We start from the raw sequence: 20,491 nt of genomic DNA, 5'->3' as shown, positions 1-20,491 counted from the left end.
AGAAAATAACTTATAAAAGAAGAAGAAAAAAAAAGAGTAGTTGGTATTGAAATTTTTATACAAAATAATATACTGAAATGTAAGATGTTAATTTGTATTCAGTACTTTGGAGAACCACCTTTAGCTACAATTACAGCGTAGAAGTCCTTTTGGAAATGTCTCTGCCAGCGTTGCACATCTTGGGTGCGTTCACACTGCAGCCTGAAGTGACCCAATTCCAATTTTTTTGCCAGGGCCGTTAACACTGCCAGTAAATGCGACCTGTATGTGTTCTGCAGTCTGAACAGGCAAACGACCTGAAAGTGTCCCGCATGAGCAGTAGAGGGCGCAATAGCGTCAGTGTTCTGCCAACCGCCATAAAAAGAAGAAGTGCTCAGTGTTTGCGGAAGTAAACATGGAGGCTAACGGTGGAGCTTAGCTTACATATTTGAAGTTGTTATCCGGCCGGAGCAACATATTAACAACTTCATCCTCATATAGTCCGTCATGGTTGTTGTTTTTCTTCCCACTTGCGTGTATCAGGACACAGAATAGTGAGATTTGTTGAGAATCAGCGACGTTCAGTTCGGATGAATGAGACCTGGACGTTAGGTGGCATTTGAATCTGATACGTATCGGATATGGGTCACATTGGAAATGGAATCCGACCTGTGCTGTTCATAGTGTCATGAAAAGATCGGATTCAGGTCGCATTACGTCAAAAAAAATCAGAATTGGGTCACTTCAGGCTGCAGTGTAAACGCACCCCTTGAGACTTTTCTATGCTACATAACTGGAGCTCAGTCAGAAGGAACATTGTGCATCTTGGTTTGAACGTTGACTGGGTCATTTTGAATCAAAGACACGCTTTGATCTAAACTATTCAACTGTAGCTCTGGTTATCTGTTGAGGGCTACCATTCAGCCGGAAGGCGAACCCAAATCTCAAATCTGTTGCCGATTCCAACAGTTTTCCTCTGTGTTTGTCCTGTATTTACCTCCACCAACCTCCCGTTCCCTACTGCCCATATAAACTAAAACCAGTATTCCAAAACACTCTGTAATTTTAACAAAATTCAAGGGAGTTCAGAGATTTTGAGTACTTGTTTTTTTCTTTAACAAGAGTCTGTATGTTCCAGATGTTTTCCGTCTGACTGGCTCCCATCCATGTTCATCACTTTTCAATTCTGTCATACGTGTTTGGCCGCAGTGTAGTGGGAGTGGCAGGGAATGCCTGTTTACTGGTACATACCAATCAAATGTGTTATACTGAACGGACAAATTCCCCCATACACCTTCACTCCATCTGGCTGCAGAGCAACTGGAAAGACGATGGCGGCAAAGGATGTTTGGCAGGAGCAGGTGTAGTAGAGCTAACAGGTAGGATTTGGCTCATCATAAGTGGATGTGCCTGGCAACCGTAGTTGGTGGTAGTGGTGGGTGATGCAGCAGCTGTGCAGCTACCGGCAGGAAACATTTTCTTCTTTCCGTTCCAACTTAAAGTGAAACAATAAGCAGTTTGTTTTTCCAAGAACTGATCTGCAATTCCTCGAGGGCGAAATTCTGGTCATCTTCAACAACTTCGGTGTTTGTTGGAACATCACTCAGAATTTACGCAGCACTTTTATGTGCGACCGACTTAAGGAGCCAAACTCTGCCTCCAGTCTTGAACCCGTTGAACACTTGTGGGATCACATTAGGTGTGTCGAACATGCCAGAGTGACCAACAGAACCAGACTGGCTGATGGATTCAATGCTGGTTGAAAAATAAGATGCCATCCAACAAAAGTGTATATGCAAGGAGGTCATCAGAAGGATAATTTGGTCCGAGGCTGCTGTGGTCTTCTATGGATCACCTTTACATTACTGAGCCTCTGTTGCGCTAAAGAAACTCATTGCTATATTGTCGATGTGTCTTGTTTCTTTAAACTTGGATCATTAAATTCAATAAACCACACCAAACAGGAGTCAACAGTCAATAATGTTTTGGGGATTGGGGGACAGAATTTGCTGCCCAAATACTCAACTCTGCTGCTTAACCTACAAATCTATTTTCCTCACAAATGTGCCACAATTTAAGGAGAAACAAGCCGGTTTTCTAAATATACGTTTCATATAAATGCAAATATATAGTGAGCCAAACTAAGATGTCCTTACTTGTTGTACTAACTACAACAGCAGGTACAGGTCATTCACCTGCTTTGCCTATTTTACCCAATTTTTCAGGTACAAAAATATCTACTTTGTGATATATTATATATCTGTTACATTTTGTCAGCTGCTTGCAGAAATTCCTAAAAGGAAATGGGAATTGGTTGCAATCGGTTGATCAAAGTTTTACAAAAACTAGAGAGCAGACTTGTGACATCAGCAGAAGTGTGGCCATGTTTACAGACTGTGTGTTTCTAGGATTTACAACTGGGATTTGCCATAAAATGATACCACCCAGCCCAACCCTCCCGGGATAACGCGTGGAGACAACGGATGGATGAATTTATGACAAAATACCAAAACAAAGAGAAGACCTGATAAAAAAAAATATTGCAGGTGGCAATATCTAAAGTGAGTTTGGTCAGATTTTACAGAAAAGTCTGGCTAGTAACTTTAAGAATTATGACTGAGTCCATGACTAATGTGGCTCTGGGTGTAAAGGTTTATAAAATACAGCCCATTTTCAACCGTCTTCTGCAAAAAGACGGTAATAAGAAACATAAATTGTTCTCATATTTCATCTGAGCAGTCCAGAGACTGCTGATTAGCTGCCAGGGGGCCAGCCTTTCATGAGAAACTTTTTGTTTTTTAGCACAGAGATAGCAAAGGAATGCATCAAAGCCGGAGTGTTGGGACTGTGCCCATCACTGGAATGAAAGGACAGGTTTCTCCCCGTAAAAAAAAAAAAAAAAAAAAAAAAGCTTCCACATGTAATGCATTTTGCAGTCAGCGGTTGGACTCAGGCCCAAAATGAGAAACCTTTAATGTCTTTTGCACACAAGGCTTCCTCCTCAGTCAAGCCACTTTTGAAGTCAGTGTCAAAACTCACCATGGCACGCTTTTGAAAGCCCATACTAGGAGGTAAACAAACCAAAAAAACCTTTGAAGTCAAAGTGTTTCTCCTTCAATCACTTATGTTGTCTTTGAATCTTTTCCTCGGCTGCACCAAGGCGGACAAAACCACTTGCTCTGACAATATATTACTCGCACGTTTCAAAGTTCCAGGACTGCTAAGAGAGACATTTGGGGGCTACGAGAACACGCCGTCACTGTTGCCGTACAGGTCGGCCAGCTTTTTAAAGCGCGGCCCCCAGTTGCTGAGGTAGTCGTAGTTCTGGTCCGAGTCTGTACTTAGTGACTCGAGCGAGCTCAGCGACTCGGCTACAGACCCGCTGCCCTCGAAGGCGTACGTCTGCAGGGAGTCGTACGGGGGAGCCGTGGGGTCCACGTCGGCGTCCTTCAGCCGCTCCCAGATGAACTCTCGAAACACCACGTTGTCGGGCAGCGACTTGTAGGACGGGCGAGAAGCAGAGGTGTACTGGTAAAAGGTGGGCGTGTCCGGCGTGACGTCTCGCCGCGCGGCGGGGTCTCTGATGATGTTGAGGTTGCGCAGGGTGACCATGTCGAAGGCCTCCGTGTCTTCCTCTCCCCCTCCTTCGTCGTCGTAGCGGACGATGTTCTCCCTGATGTCCCTCTCCTCCTCCAGGATCAAGGGCTGCTTCCTTCTCCGGCGCATTGTCACAATCAACAGAACCATCACTGCAAAGGGGAGAGGAGGAGAGATCCTGGAGTGAGAAATTGTGGGATGATGTGTATTATCTGTGTGCTGATAATCACTTCACACTGACTTAAGACAACCGGGGAGGAGCAGTGTGCCATTTTTTTCCCCTTTGATACGTCAACTGAGAGAAAAATTGTACAGTCCTTCCAATTTTTTTAAATGAGATTCATAGGAAGCGTATGAGGAAAAGTAGAAGTATGTCTCCAATAAATATATTGTTCACAGTTATCACTGGGACTTCAAGTTCCATGTGTTTTCAAGTATAATGTTAGGTAAGATCGCCACGTCTCCTTACGAGATCAAAAACAGCAATTTTGTTTATCCGTGAAAAAAAAAAATGTTTTCAAAACAGTAATTAGATTTGGTTTAGGACACTAAAATACTAAAATATCATATTTGTTCTAACATGGCATACAGTGTCCACCACGTTTTTAGTATCCCAGGTGGAAAAATCCCCAAAATAAATTCACATTTATTTCAAAACACAAATCTTATTTCATCCTTCAGTTTGAACACATGTATTCAGTAGGAACATATAAATGTGTAATTGAATATAGCTTTATTTTTCTAAGTTGGTTTTCAACATGGGGAAGCCAAGCAAGGCAGATTTATTAAAATGGCTACAAAAGCTAAGCTGGCCTGAAAATACGAACAATACAATAAGGAGGAATTTCAAGTAAAAACCATTAGACACATTTCAAATGCCAATCTCTGGAAGCCATGTTGGGGAAAAAAAACATATTTTACTTTGACATGATGAAGAAGGAATATGAGATAAAAAAACATCTCCCCTTAACCTCGTTTAAAAATCAAATGGGTTCCAAGGAAACGAAACCACAAAATCAACCTTCTTTCATGACCGTGTGAAACGAGAGAAGAGTCAGAGCGGTGCAACTGACAAAGAGAGTCAGGACAAAGTATTAATAATCTCAGTATTGAACAATATATGCGCTGTCAAAAGTAAAAGACGAAGCTGGAAGTACTAAACTGAAATTAAATTATCAAAATGATTGGACTAGACGACAGGAGATTAATGGCGGAAAACGAGGCTGAGAGTCATAAATAAACAGTTCAAATATTAAGCTGAGAAGGCAAAGCTAAACCTTTGATGTAATTCATTTTTGTGTTTTCCGCCGCCCACGTTACGCTTCCAGACTCGTTCACAGCTCCGCCATGCTGAATGCACGATACCTCTGAGATCATATAGCAGAAGCTCTCCTTCAACCCCTGCTCCCTCTTCCCATACATTATTGCTGAAAATAACTCCACGCCCAAGCAAACTGGCAAACGTCTAATGATCCTCGATCCATCAATGTCAGGCCGGTGCCAGTGAAATATTGTTCCACTGGTCCATATTTCTTTTCCTGCCCGGCATCGAGCTGCTGCTGCTGGCGGCAGAGAAAGAGGCCCAGGAACCAAATTCAAAGACCACTTCACACCTTCTAATAAAGGAGCAAACAGAGGGGATGGGAAGGAGGGAGGGAGGTGTCACACCGAAGGACTGGGGAGATGAATGGGCAGCGTTCTGTTAGCTGTTTGGCAACCGCATGCATCCACGGTACCTTAGTGGTCTGGAAAAGTCCAACATTTGATTTCCATTTGTCCAAATAAGGATAACTGTGCAAAAATAATCATCTTAGAATAGAATTTGATCTAGAAAAATGTTATACTTCCTTTATCCTTTGTGTCTTTCCTTGTTGACTAACTTCCTTCTGCCTTGAATCCCTCCTTGCTTCCTTCATCTATCCCTTGTGTTGTCCTTCATTCCTTTTCCTTTCAGCTTTATGCTCCTCTTCGTCTTTCTTGCTTTGTGACTTAACATACTTGATTCATTCAACAAAACTTAAAAGCATGTCTGCTGTATAAATATTTCTGAACACATGGTGAACTGTTGTATTTTATATTGTAAAATGAACATGAAGGACTGAGAAGTAAAAAAAAAAAACCTGAGTGTGGAATTTTTACATGACAAAAAGTGTAGGAATCCTGTGTAAAATGCAGAATATTGCAGCTCACCGGGACTTTGAGTGGTCCCTTTCTTTTCCAATTACCCTCCTTAGATCCAGGACACATTTTAGTGCTTCCAAACATTTCCAAGGGAGATTGTTTCTTCTGTTTTTAGAGCCCCGAGTCATTCTAAATTCCATTCAATTCAGCAAGGCTCCGCTAAAATGAATTACAAAGTGGCACATCCAAATAGAATATTCCAAGTGCTTTCCAGCAAAGCTCTTTAGGGTTTAATGCCTAGAAGGCAGACACAATGCTTCATGGACTGGAAACAGGCCAACATCCAGTTACTGCCTTCTAGGTGGAGCTGGTTGATGGCCGGGAATACAGATGGTTTGTTCCGAGGCTCTTTTGAGAGACGCGGTTTGCAGCCTGGACGGTTTAGCAAACGCAGCCACGGTACGACAGGTACCCACTCTTCACTTTGGAGAACAGATGTAAACTAAGTGAACAACAGAGGGAAAAAAAAAAAAAAAAAAAAAGGAGATCAATTCCGCGCTACAAAGGCTTTTGCTGTAATTGAATTGTTTAAATGATCTACCCCACGCAATCGATAGTGAACAAGGTGAATTTTCTCTGCTGCCCTTTTCTTACCAGCAGGCATCGCTTTCTCATTAGAGTATTTCTATATGTGTGATTCAGGTGAACACGTAACAGGTTATTTACTCACTGCCTCACCCACACAGTCCGTGTCTCTGCGCTGCTGTTTAATAAAGACGAATTAATCAACGACTTTGACACAGACATGTAAGAAGAACGTAGACACGAAGCTTGCATTGCTCAATTAATTCCTCACGGCTTTCCTGTTGCTGAAATGCTGCATGTCGTCTTTGCAAAACAATTACTGTACATACAGTATGACATGCACTTCTAACCAAGTGAGTGATATTATTAGGAGGTATTGCTACAGAAGTAACATTTCTGACTACTCCACCCACTTCACTGATTGGGGAACAGGGTTGTTTTAACTAAACCAGATAGAGATTTACACTTTATGTTAAAGTGAAGCTTATTGTTTGAACAGCGCATACATGAACTTATTGTTAATTTATGACACATAAACATAGCCTATTGCAAGTTTTGGTTTCATAAGTTTGATTTTTAGGAAAGAGTTCCTTCAGCTATAATTGAATTTACTTCTAAACACTTTTTAAAAAACTTCATGTTGCCTAGTTACGTCATTTTTGAATATTAAATCACATTATATAATAGGTAATGCAGTACTTAAGCACCCTTTTATTCAATTTAAACCCAAAATTATTTATTTATTTATTTTAAGGAAATCATTTATAATGTGTAAAATGTTAACCCAAAAACACAAACTATGTTCCAAGAACGCTGAAGCATTCGTTTAGCCAAATCATCTGCTGAAAAGTTGAGTTTTATGAAATGTTCCTATTGTTTAGTATTTTGGCATGTTTTTATGTTCACCTTTTACAAGACTTGACAAATCTTTTATTTACCTTGTATTACATTTTACAGAGCTCATTTCTCTCCAGAAAGAGCCTCAGTTCCCCTTATGCTGACTTTGCTATATTGAAATACTTTGCCATATTTCCAAATATTCAACTGTATACGTTTTCTGCTAGGTTTTCATTCATTCTTGTTCACGTCAGTCAGACTTTGTTTCCCTCAATGTCTTGCTTGTGTTTTCTGTAGGGAGCCTTAACTGGTGCATTTGTTTCCTCTTTGCCCATTGATTGTTTCTCAAATAAAGCCAGTGGTTCTATGATATACTTGCTTCTGAACTTTTTGAACTTCTGAACTTTTTTAGGTCTTCCTTCATTATAGAATAGGAAATAGTTATTTGTTGCCCCCGGAAGGGCCTGTGCAGAAATGCTTAGATTTACGTATACAGATGGAATGACTAACTCGCCCCTTCCAGCATGGTAATAAGCTACAAGAGAAATAACAGCAATGCTCAAACATTTATACTACAGGAACTAGAGGGAAAGTCTGATTGATCTAATCAAATGTGAAGGTTTCGATCCCCCTACTGCCTTACACCCACCCACACATTGAGCTTTGTTTACTGTGAATTCAACCTGGGTAAAACAATCTTTCCGAAAGAGCGAATGCATTTGCAACAAGAGCAACACACACTGAAAAGAGCGAATGGAAAATCTGTGTCTGGTCACATAAAGAGGTGTCTTTCTCCTTCAGGGATGCGACTGCCTGCTGCTGCGAATGTACAAAGTGATGAATGACGACAGACAGCAGCCATCACAACAGTTATGCAGGACTTCCTCTGTTCTCCTGCAATGCTTCTCGAAGCTTTCTGCATACCTGTGGATGCAAAGTGTCACACACACGCCTGTGGTCCTTTTGCAGTTCTTTAGCCACTAAACGGCTTTTGCACACTTTGTGCTATTTCAACCATTAAACTTTAGCAGCTAATTCAGCAGATGTGTGTGCTGCCTTCCAGTTTGAACAACTTTTATACTTGTTGAAATATGCATGATACCTTGGACGAAGGAAAACTGCTTAACCTACTTCTAGTTGGAAAAACAAATTTTCAACAGGTCATAATATTAGGCTAATATAAGTGATTCCTCATTTGGAATAACTTCTGCCATTTTCTAAAATCACACTTTTAAGTTTCATGAAGCTTTTGGACAGATCCTCTATTTTCCCAGCCTAAAGCTGATGATCAAACCCCTTTTATAGGCTTATTTCCTAGGCTACACATTTTTTAAACATGGTCTGAGATGACAAGATGTGTGTTCTTTACTTAGAGTTGAGCACATTTAAAACAACCAGTGTTGCATGACGCATGATGCATAATGAAGCTGTAACTCTCCCTCATGTCTGAATGATAGCCCGGCAACATTATGATTGAACACAAAAATGTACATTACATACACTGTCAGATCTACTCATGCTTTGGTGACCATCTGATCAGTTCACTAATTAATCATTTTTACTAAGACTGCTTCCTTGTTTTGACAGTTTTTCTTCTTGCAACATCTGTGTTGTTTTCAGTTATTTCATTTTTCATGCTAGCTCAGGAAAACTATTTGCCCTAATTAGTGATATAAGGCAGTGAACTATTAACAGTAATTAATTGTATAGTGACATTCCTTCTTCAAACAATCCCCATATGGAGTAGAAAATCCAAGATGGCAGAAAATGTTTTGGTACCTTAAGATTTTTTCACACTTCCAAAAATTTATTAAAAATAAATGTCTTATTTTCTTCATTTTAGGTGAAAGATAATGCCAGGGCCATAAAATATTTCATTTTTTGTTTTTTGTCATTACCAGGGGTCCCTCCAAATTGGTCCACATCTGTGGGTTTGTCAGACTGCACAGTACAGGCTTCAGACTCGGTATTTGTTTTCTCCTCCATAAACTTTTGTGTTTGTATTTTCCTCTATGGATCCTTTTAGGAAGCTCTGAGCCATTTCCTCCCAGTTCTCCCATGTGAGGCATTTTCAGCTTTTTCCATGTGTAACAAGAGTTAAATCGGCTGGTAATGGGCTTGTTCAAGCAAAGAAAAGGCCGACTTCCAACAAAGCAGCTTGAACATAAAATATCTCTGACTGCTTTGGAGATGTCGAAACAGAGACAAACACACACGACTTCCACAGGGGACAGCCAGAGCAGCCAGAGACACACAAACAGATACAGAGATTAATGAAATAGATCTGATAAGCAAGTCAGACGTCCAGATAGAAATAAATGCCTGGAGATTTGGAGTGCTACGTAATATCCTAATTGGCTCTCAGGAGGGCTGAGCCATACCTGACCTGCACTGGGGGAAAAACGGCCCAGGATCTTAACGAGATAATGATCGTCTCAGTAGTTTAGACATATCTTCCAAAGTGGCTGGATCAGAAAAAAATGGGTTTGAAATGACATTTTTCAAAAGTGCAGTTGTATTCAGGCATTTTCGGAGCTATTAATGCAAGAAGCACAAGCCCGGTAATTAAATCTAAAAATATCAAGCCATGATTGATGACCACTCAGCTCATGAGCATGTAGAGTTAATGTAAATGCAAACACAGCTCTTAGTGGTTTTTAGCTTGGCAGGTGAAAACTGCCTGTTTTCTATCATCTGTCCTGGCTGAAGCTCTCAAAGTAAGCGATGCATTCTGGGAAAAGCAGCTCGCTACATGTAACATATGTTGTAGGTATTATTATGATGACATATCACTGGAAACAATATTACTGGTGGTCACCTGATGAGAAACGGAGAGTGGAAAAGGCAACGGGGAAGAAAGAAAAGGCGACGCAAGAGTGACAAGACCTGAGCGTGACAGCGGTGGGATGCAGTCAAGCTCGATTGTCATCCCCAACAACACAATCACACGCAATCACGGCCTCAATAGCAACCTACAGATTGAAAAGGTTCCTGATGGAAGACCATCAATGGAGATAAGAATAAAGGATCCGTCAGAGCGGTCATGCGTGGGCTGGTTAATGCCAGCCAAGGACAAAGTTCCACTACAGAGGGAGAGCTGGGACCAATATTCACAAGGAGGAAGATGAGGAAACATGCTCATCTAATTGTGCTAAATAGATAGATGATGACAGAGCATCACGCACAATTAAATTCACATGCAAAGGAGACTTAGACTGGAACACTTAGGCATTAACACTAGGCCAAGAAATGGCTATACCAGTGTTTTAAAAAGTTAATAACATGCAAAACCCTCCCATAATTAAACTCCTCTGTAAATAAGTCAAGAGATGGTGTCATGTGCCAAGCTAAGCATTGTGCCGCATGCTACAGCTAGGCTAAATCTAGCCTAAAGATGCAAGTTCAGCAGAATTCCAAATCAAGTTTAGGACATTACAGAAAAAAACATGGTCCAATGCTTTACAAATCTATCAATAACCATTCAATTTTTAATGTGATATACCAACACAAAGCTATGGATTCTTGTAAAGATTTCAGAAAGTTTTCAGAACGTCCTCCAAATAAAAATCTGAAAGGTTTGGTTTGCACATAGACCCCCTCACACCTACCACACACCCCCTGCAGCCCACTCAAGTAAATATCCAATAAAGGCTGCAAGTCTTTTGAGTGTGTGAGGTTGTCACAATTAGAATATCCTACCAGGTAAGGCCTTGTTCCAAAGTCTTGGTTTTGGGTTGTTCTGACATGTTGCCTCATTTAAAATGTCAATTCAGCACAGTAGGCACTCTCTGTTGAACTGATGGTGAGAAAAACTACCAGGGGATTAGAAAAAAGAAAGAAAAGTTTGACCTTATCACAGATTTTATCTCGGTTACTGTATGCACTGTTTGGATCCTCCTTCTTCTCTATGAATGAAGATCAGCTAAAAGCTAGACTGTGTCTGTGGGTATATAGTAGTAATAATGCTGCCTGGAGGTGACAGCTCAGAGCTGCGTCATCTGTGCAAGCGTGGTAATGAATGCTAATTTACCAGTGTCTTTACTGGCATCCTTACATATGGTGTTACACAAAAACGGAAGCAGAGCATCCTTCAAACACACTAGCACTTATTTCAATAATCCCTCGGATTCATTTGAAGCTTAAGAAATGAATCTGAGAATTTCTTTAGAAAATATCATTCCAACGCAGACGAGAAAATTAATGGGATATTGTTGCATTAATGATTTATGATCCGTTATGGCACAACACTTCACAACCTAACAATGGACAATGTTATTACAACAGTGAAACAGGGATGCTTTTACCATCATCATTTCAGTGATAACTTATACCTAAACTACTATTCTGGGTTCATAGACAACTCTATGACAAGATAGAAGTTCACAGTCTCATTGGAAAAAGGGACAATTGCTGAAAACTTTGAGAAAATATATTTTTTACTGAACAAGCTTGACAAAATCTGGCTTGTAAAAGCTTTGATCTGCACACCTTCCCAGACACAGTCTACTTGTTGACAGTTGACGATGGGGGTGAAGTTAACGTAAAGTTATTTAAATCAACAGCCTTTTTTAACACCCCAGGCTGCTGATCAGGTTTTGGGACAACCTTTGAAACTTTGAGGGCTGTTTTCTCAGTGATCATGTTTGCTGCATGCCAGCATTCAGATCGCCAGATTTACTTAATGTAATTCCAGGTGTTTGCCATTAATGGAAAGCTTATCATCCACACATTCAGAATCTGTAAAGAACTAAAAACATCCTCAGGGACACTGGATTTGTTGTAGCCAGTCACATATTTGGTTTATTTGACACCAAAAGCCAAAGGTTGAGCTTTCACCTCCAATGTTTTTTTTAACTAAAATTCAAAACCTCCTCTTCCAGTAACATTCACTGTACATAATTGATCTTATTGGATTTTCTTGGTGTTCAAGTTGCAAACATCAGAGCGGCTACTCAGAGCTGCCTCACCAAGGTCACTATATTTTCCGGTTATGGAAATTTAACAGAACATTTCTCCCTCCAGGTTTGACCTGTGCGAGAATGTCAGACGTCGATGCTCTTCAACCGCCTTCAGATAGATCAGGACTGGCTGCAAACTCCATGGCTTCTCTTTGGTTCCAAGTACTGGACCGAATGGCTGCTCTACCTTCACTTACATCTGAACTACTCTCTGAACTGCAGGGGGTGTTATTTTAAATAAATTCCCAGTGCAACTCAACAGCCAAACGGAGCGGAGTTTGCAAAGTGGAAGTTCAGGCAGATTATGAGGGAGCGCAGCAGTGCCAATGTAGGGTGTATAAGCTGTCAATGCACTGCCCACTCCCTAGATTTGCTAAGGGACTGAATTTTAATGGGAGCACCGGGGTGAGAAAAGAGGAACAGTTTGTATTTTCCTTTTGCTAAAAGGAAATCAGGTTTTGTAGTTATATTTTCCAAATCCTTTTCTGTCAAATTTCTCCGCAAGCGAGAATATTTTAAAAGAATGAAAGAGGACCAAACTGTAGAGTGTCGAGCGCTACTTTCACTCAGATACCAACGTTTCACAGTCGTGTTTGTAGAATAAACAGAACTGAACAAAATACAAACCAAATAGGAAAATGTTGCATCCGTCTTCCTTGCTAACATACTCAATGAGACCACAAAACAAATACGACATATGGAACAGAATATGATCTACAAGCTCGAGGTAGGAAAATGAAAAATGCACGAGGACAAGGCAGATGATAAAGTCTGGAAGCCCTGAGTGTGAATCGTTTAATTTTTGCTTCAGAAAAATAACGAAGCATTTCAGCTACCTTTAAACTGCAACTAATTTCAGTTAATCACACAAAAGACCTTAAGAATAATAGACACCTTTCTCAGTTCAAATATGTGTGGCATACTAGACACATGTATGAATAAACCCCAACCCAGCAGATGGCAGTAATGCAATTAAGGTTTGTTTGCCAGATGAGAAGAAGATGCATCGAGCGATGATGAATTTTAATGAGCAGTAAGAATAGATGAGACAGCATGTCATCACAACAAGGCACAAACAAGGGAGCTGATTATACTATCTGCTCCCAATAACAACCTGACTGAGAAGCGGATGCCCAGTTCCACCGGGTGTTTTCTAATTGCTGCTGCTGCCGCTAGTCTGAAGGAGCAGACCAGGGAAGGTGTGGGGTGGAGGGGCTTTGTGGAAATAGGTGGATTTCAGCTATTTGTAGGGGTAAGGAGACCACAACGCAACCCAGATATGAGGTCATTTCAACCATTGGTCATTTTGTTTCTTCTCTGAAATGAAATGACAAATACTGAATGATTTCTTTCAGCTAAAAAATTTTTGTGTTTCGTTCTACATCTCCCTCACAATTGGCACATGCCATTACAGCATTTCATAACTGCCTTGGCAACCATCAACCTAAAGGGATTTTATGGATTCAACTATGAGAAAATGTGATTAAATATCCAACACAGCAGGAGGTCGCTAAGACCTGCTTTAGTTCTGTCAGGCATATAACTATTAGAATATATTTCATAAGTCAGCTGTGCATCGTAACCAAAATAAATGGAAGCAGGAGATGAAACAAAGTTTTCAGAAAATAATATATTATGCAACTATATGTGATAAAAGGCCAGTTTTCTAACTAACTTCATATGTATTGAAAACACAATGGAAGATTTTAGGCAGGAAAAAACCTTCTGTTGTTTCAGCAAATCAGATTTGAACTCATGGGTGCATTTAACTAAAATAGGAAATATTAGTTATTTGTATATATGGCCATGTTGGGTGGGATACATTTTAGTTTCTTAATAAATAAAATCATAATTTGAAAACTTTTTGAATGTACTTGTCAGATACAAAAAGATGTAGCAGAAAAGAAGAGGAGAAAACACTTTTTGAATAACATTTGGTTTCTACTTTAAAAAGAAAAATGGCAAAATTCACCAGGTCTAGAAATGACAAATTTTTACTTTTTTCCACCACCTGTGAATAAACTTTTGTACATCACTGCACATCATTTGAATATTGTTTTAATAATGTTTCAATATTCCTAGAAATGTTTTAATAGCGCTTTTAATACTTGAGCTGAAGACCCACATAACAGAAACAAAGAAATTCGAGCTAAGAGCCAGTATCTGTAACCTTCCTCTGATATTAAAAGCTGCCCACTCCGACCTTTACGCTGAATAGACCAGCCAAGAGAAAAACAAACAGCTGGAACAAGGCTTTATGTTTCTGACACTGAGGTCATCCGGTTCTTACCCAGAAGTGTAATGATGCAGCCCAGAATAGCCAGAAGGGCGCCGGTGCTGAGGCCAGTTGCCGTGTAGGCCACGGCTCCACAAGACAGGGCCACGCCGTCCGAGTCACAGTCACACACGCGCACCGAAAGCGTGTTGGTGCTGCTGAGGGCGGGCTTTCCGTTGTCTGTAACCAGCACGGGCAGTCGATACACGGCCTGCTCCCGTCTCCTGAAGCCGCCTCGTTTCGTCACTATGGAGGCAGTGTTGTCTGCAAGAGAGAGAAAAAAACACAAGCTTAATGGTGCATCCATCCAATGTAGATATTAACAGCAGGTAGCGTAACACCTTCTTTGCTTTGTTCATGAATTTTGAAATGACTTCACCAGTAGGGCTAACAGATGGCATCATTAACACAGTTTATTATATGACACACAGTGGGGCCTTTCTGGGGTCTTGACCACCTGTTGGCTAATAACAGCTTTGGTTTCATAGTAAAATTTTATGTCAAATCTCAGTATGAAAGCCAGCGTCAGAAAAACAAAGGGCCATTATATGGCAGCTAAAGAGAAGGGAAAGCATTTCATGACGGCTGTATCAATAGAATGAAATCCACTCTCAAACTGAGCCGCCATGATTGAAATGTAGATTTCACCATAAAAGAAGCTTCCTTTGTCTTTGTTCGCTTTCAGATGTCTGAGAAAAAAAAAAGTGAAAATTATTACAAAGAGCCCTATTGTAAAGAAAACATGATCACCTAGGAATAAAAAGAACAGCTGGTTTACATAAGAGACGTTTAAAAAAATCCCTTAAAATATGAGGTGGGTATATTCCCTTCAGTAAAAACAAAATGCACAAATCAGTCAAAAAGATTAAATTAGATGGATGGTATGGTAAACATTTCCTCAAAGCTGCAGCAGGTAGCGTTTATAAAAATGTGTTCTTTACATACTTGTTAAAATCATCATTATGGACGTGACGGTAGAAGGTGAGACAGATAATGTGTGAATATCCGAGCTCCTCTGCCTCCTCGCTGTGGCCCTACTGCCATCTGCAGAAACACACTGCTCCCAGTCAGAAACCACCAATCAAACCAATGCTGCCTATGTGATTATTTGGAAAGACTTCAGATGCATTCCCATTTTAAGCCACAGGAGCATCAGTAAGATCAGAGTTCAGGAAACATGTTAGGGTTTGGAGTTAAAGATGTAGTGTGTTCCTTTTCCTAGCAGCTCAACTCGCACCTTTAAAATGGTCTTAGTTCACCCTTTGCATCAAAAACAGGTTAAACTCTTCTGTGAAGGCTTTCCACCATCAGGTTGAGGTGGCAACTACAACCTGTCCTCACAGTCAGGAGAATGAAATTGTCAGTTTCTGTTTTGCACTCCACAGTATGTGTAGTTCATTTCACTGTAACTCAGAAAAACACCACGACCCGTTTAAAACAACAAAACACGATTATCATCCCTCCACTAAACTTTCCACTTTGCAATACAGATAGAAAAGTAGTGGTGTCGTGGCGATTGCCAAACCCAGATTCATCCCTTTGACCAGTCAGAAATGCCTGATTACTCACTCATCTCCGCTGCTCCACTCCAACTTTACATAAGTGTAAAGTTGATAAAGAAAAGCTTCTCGACAGCCGCCGGATGATGCTGCCACCACCACCGTGTTTCACAGAGGGGGTGGCATGTTGAGAGGGAAGTCTAGTGTCAGTTATCTTCTTACATGCAGGCCCAAAAGTTTATTTCTTAGTATCTTTTTTAACGGCTTTGTTGCTTTATCTACATGGCATGGTGCAAACTAAAAACAGGACATTTTAGCTTCCTGTTAACAGTCTAGTTCCTCTTGTTAAAAGGCTAGATGTTTTGAGTTCCCTCTGTTCATTTAGCTCCACATTCACCTACATTCTGGGTCAGTTGGAAAACTCTGAAAGATTTTAATATCCTAAAAAAAAAAAATACTTCAAATTTAAAAGCATAAAACCAATATTTCCTGAAACTATATATGCTATGCATCTACTATGCAAGTATAAAAATCCACATACAAAAATAGTCAGTCAAGGCTCTGCTGGACTGATTGCTACTCCCTCAAAAATTGATTTGCCTCCGTACCGGTACGAAACAGGTCATCCAATGCAGACTAGATAATCCCTCGTCTGCTACCTGAATTACCTTGAACATACACTTCAGTGTCTAACGTGTTCACACTCATGTGGATTACTCTGGCGCACAGCATGACGGCTGCTGCGCCTTGAGAAAAGGTATGGAGACAGCCTCAACTCATCTCCCACACAGGTGAGCGCACCACTCAACACAGGGCATCGCCTCAGAGAGTCTATCAGCCCTGAACATGCTTCTTTTTCTTTTCAAAGCAGCAGGGATTTGTGAAAGCACATAATCATAGAGTCAAGTACAACTCTCTCGAGTCTATACGTCTAACATAGAAATTACAATGAAGTTTTCCACCCACTTTTATGTGTGGGAGGGTAGCAGATTATAACGGTGTAAAGGCAGCTGCATCTTGTGTCTAAAGGTCAAAGGTACATCGTTTTGGTGGAAGAAGAATGGCGTCGCAGACTACGCGGTGTTGCAACCATATGGTTTTGTTGATTTTGCTTCATGTCTTAAGCAGACATGTGGCGTAGGTGGTGTATGCTGTGCAGAGTCCCAGTGAGGGATGGGAAGAGTCAATTGCATTGGCTGGTTGAATTAAAAAGATGCAAGTAACAACGCAAACCCCTCTTGACATACTTTCATGTGGAAAATACTCAGAATGCACTACATGGCAGTCATCGCGCTTTTCTGAAATGTTGGGACAGACCTATGTTCAATTAATCTTTGCAATAATGATACATATTCATAATAAAATAGTAATGAAAAATATTAATAGATGCTTTGAAATGTTGTGTAGCTGAGACATTTAGCTTGAAGTGCTTTTGTTTCTGGTAAAGCGACTCAGTGTCACTTTTTCCTCTATTGTTCCTTATATCTTCCTTTATATTGTGTTTCAGAATTACAAATGGCACTGAAATGGGATGAATACGCACAAAACTTGTAAACAACTGTATGAAACAGAGATAAAATCGCTTGTCTTAGAAAAAATTATATTTTCAAAACAGATCATCTGATTGGCTCATTCAAAATTCAGTTCCTTTCAAAGAGCCGTATGTGCCATCACTAATAAAAAACAATGTGTTTATGTAGTTAGTTGACAGTAGAACAGCTAATAAAGTGACAGAAGTTAGAGCTAAGCAAAAATAGGAAAAAATATATCAAAAGATTTAGCAATTCACTAGAAGTTACCAAAGCTGTTTAAACTAGAAATGACTAAATAAAGCCCTTAATAACCAAACATTGTTCTGTTGCCTAATCCAAATAAAGAATTTCTACCGACTCCAATGATTTTTATTTTTTATTCTTTTGATACTTTTAGCATTGAACACTCACAGGTTCTCTGTATGTGTGCGTCCGGCACTCTTCTATAAATTCACAATAAAGAGTAACCCACTATCTTTGAACAGCATCAAAGAGTGACACAGAAAGGCAGTTGCACCTTTGTTATCTCGCAGGGTGAAATTCAGGTTGCCAGCGACGGTTGCATCCAGGGCGAAATTAAAGCGATGTCCGTCCAGAGGTTCGTCCTTGTCCACCGCACTGATGGTCTGAATCACCTGAGGAAGAGAGGAACAAGAAGAAAAAAAAACACAGACGTTTCAGATCAGTTAGCTGGGTGATCTTTATCCTGTCTCACAGTCCAATTTGCTGTGAACTGAAGCTGTAAACTGCTTAATGGGTTCATGGAGTCAGAGGATGCTCAAACCCTTCCTCAGTACATCACTTCGGAGCGCATTACGGCATAATGTAATGTAAAAGTATTTGACCAAAGAATTTCCTCTCATGTTAGACAGATATAACCTGGGTAAATATGAAAAGCAGTTTCCAAATGAGGGTTTGGCCCCCTCTGAAAACACAACCCCGCCCCTTACACATTTAAAAAAAACTCCAGCAAAGTGGGCGGAGCAAAAGGGGCGTGGCCAAGTGCAGGGATGGCTGTTGTCAGAACGACAGAGGCTAACTTATAAACTCTGTCGCCACTTTCTACACCCCATTGCAACTTTTAAAATTTTTTTTTTTTTTTATCTTAAAACCAACTGGTGACAAATCTGTCAACTTTCTTTTCTGTCGTGTTGGAGATTTTTACAACGCTCTGCAGCGCTGCTGCAACCCGGCTCTGTCCTGAGCGAGTGCTGCCATGAGCTCATTCCACTTCCAAACCACTGCAGACAGTCTGACACAGTCACCAGCCTGCAGAAAACCCGTCGCCAGTGCATCACACATTTGTAAAGCTGAGTAACGCTGCTGATCAATATTTGCTGTGGCCACACTCACTACTCCAACTCCTGTCTCGCCACCGGGTGGGACTGTATGTCCGAGCTCAGAGAATAAACTTTAAAATGCTTCAGTTAGTGTACAAAACAGTGGATGGCTTCGTACCAAAATACATAAGAAATCTGATGTCATATCAGTCTTTCTGACCACTCAGATGTTCTGGTTCTAGTCTATTCTGAATCTCCAGAACCACAGCCAAACATGGAGAAGCAGCAGGCAATAATTATGCTCATCTAATCTGGGAAAAACTTCTAGAAAACTGCATAAAGTCTGAAACACTGAGTTTCTTTACACATAGGCTAAAAACACACCGGTTTAGAGTTGCCTTTGATTGATAATAACTGGAACATCTATATTTGCTTGACAATTTTGATTATGGCATTTGAGAAAAATGCAATGTTTATTGCTTGTTTGATAATTGGTTACTGTTTTGTATTTATGGTGTAAAACACTTAACTGTCTGTTGCTGAAACGCGGTAACAAATAAACTTCACTTGACTTCAACGTGTGACATGAAGCCAAGTGAAGTTTATTTTAAACAATAAGGGAATTCAGCTACTTAGAAACTATTCGACCTAAGGAGGATAGAAATGTGACAGTTTTAAGCACACTATTGGAGAATTAAGCAAATTTACATGGAAATATCAGAATTTGCAAAGAAAAAAAAAAGATACTATCCTAAATAACATATTTAGTCAAATCCCTGATGATAGCTGTTCCTATCAACAGTAGCACAAACAGTCATCAGGTTTATGGAGAGTTACTAGTTCAAATTAGGAAAAAAGTTTGTTTTATTCCTTTAATAAATCATTATGCAAAAACTGCTTTTTATATTTCCTCAGATTATCTTTGATAATAAAATATAATTATCTAAAACATTTACATGTGGGAAAAAATAAAAAAATAAATCCTTAAAATGGTAAATATTTTTTGTTCAAAGTACTGTACATCTGGTCTTCTTCACTATGACAAATTTAAACACATCAAGTGACAAATCCTGTTTGAAGGGCCGAGCGACCGAGTGAGTGGATTAGAGAAAACCAACCTAATTCCTATTGATGGAGAAGGTTTGTTTTATAACTATTGGCATGGGCTCTGTGTCATTTGTTCCCTGTAGTACAGTAAGTGCTTATTTGGCAAGAGTTTAGCAACCTCTTAGGGGTAAAAATATTTTCTTTTAGGAAGTGATTTCTCCAAAGCAAATTATTTCAAAGAGATTATTTTCTCTGTCGCAACCGTTGGCCTTTAGCACATTTCAAGTTTTTACAATAATAAAACATTGTACCATAGATGATTTAAAAGGATGACATACAAGCATCTCTATCCTATGTGAAAGGAAAAACTGGCTGTCGAGATTAAAATGTTTTCATCAATAGGCTATAAAACAGTTTATTGCTGCTGTAAAAGTTGAGTATTTTATCAAGGCGCTTCGCGAGGAGTCACTTATCTTTGGAGGCAGCTGAGAGTGACAAGAAGCTGCAATGTCTGCCTGGTAAACATGGGACACTTCAAAGCAATGTTGAAGATGGTGCATGGTGTGACATGTAAATGAGATGCTGTAGAAACTTTGGAATGCTTGGGGGATTTTCTCTCCTTGAACTGAGTGCCAGAAGACCCACCAAACGGGGCCAAGTTCGATTAACTACTTCACATCTCAAAACACGGTTCAGTGCGAAGACGATCATCAGCTTTTCCGGCAATCTAATATGATATGGTATGGCTTCATTTCACTCCAGAATACAAATGTATTCATTT

The 20,491-nt window shown here is 40.1% G+C and overlaps 1 protein-coding gene across 1 annotated transcript in view; it reads right to left on the bottom strand.

Moving 5' to 3' along the window:
- Nucleotides 1-501: 501 nt before the first annotated feature.
- Nucleotides 502-20,491, bottom strand: part of LOC103456805 (cadherin-7) — a 155,262-nt gene continuing 135,272 nt past the window's right edge. The window contains exons 10-12 of the mRNA XM_008396562.2: nucleotides 17,901-18,018; nucleotides 14,368-14,616; nucleotides 502-3,728 (exon numbers count right to left, since the gene is read on the bottom strand). Of these exons, the coding sequence (XP_008394784.1) occupies nucleotides 3,220-3,728; nucleotides 14,368-14,616; nucleotides 17,901-18,018 (876 nt within the window). The 3' untranslated portion in view covers nucleotides 502-3,219. The remainder of the gene's footprint in view (nucleotides 3,729-14,367; nucleotides 14,617-17,900; nucleotides 18,019-20,491) is intronic.

Source organism: Poecilia reticulata, linkage group LG20 (assembly GCF_000633615.1).
Source record: "Poecilia reticulata strain Guanapo linkage group LG20, Guppy_female_1.0+MT, whole genome shotgun sequence".
NCBI classification, from domain to species: Eukaryota; Metazoa; Chordata; class Actinopteri; order Cyprinodontiformes; family Poeciliidae; genus Poecilia; species Poecilia reticulata.
This window is presented reverse-complemented; position numbering and strand designations above follow the sequence as displayed.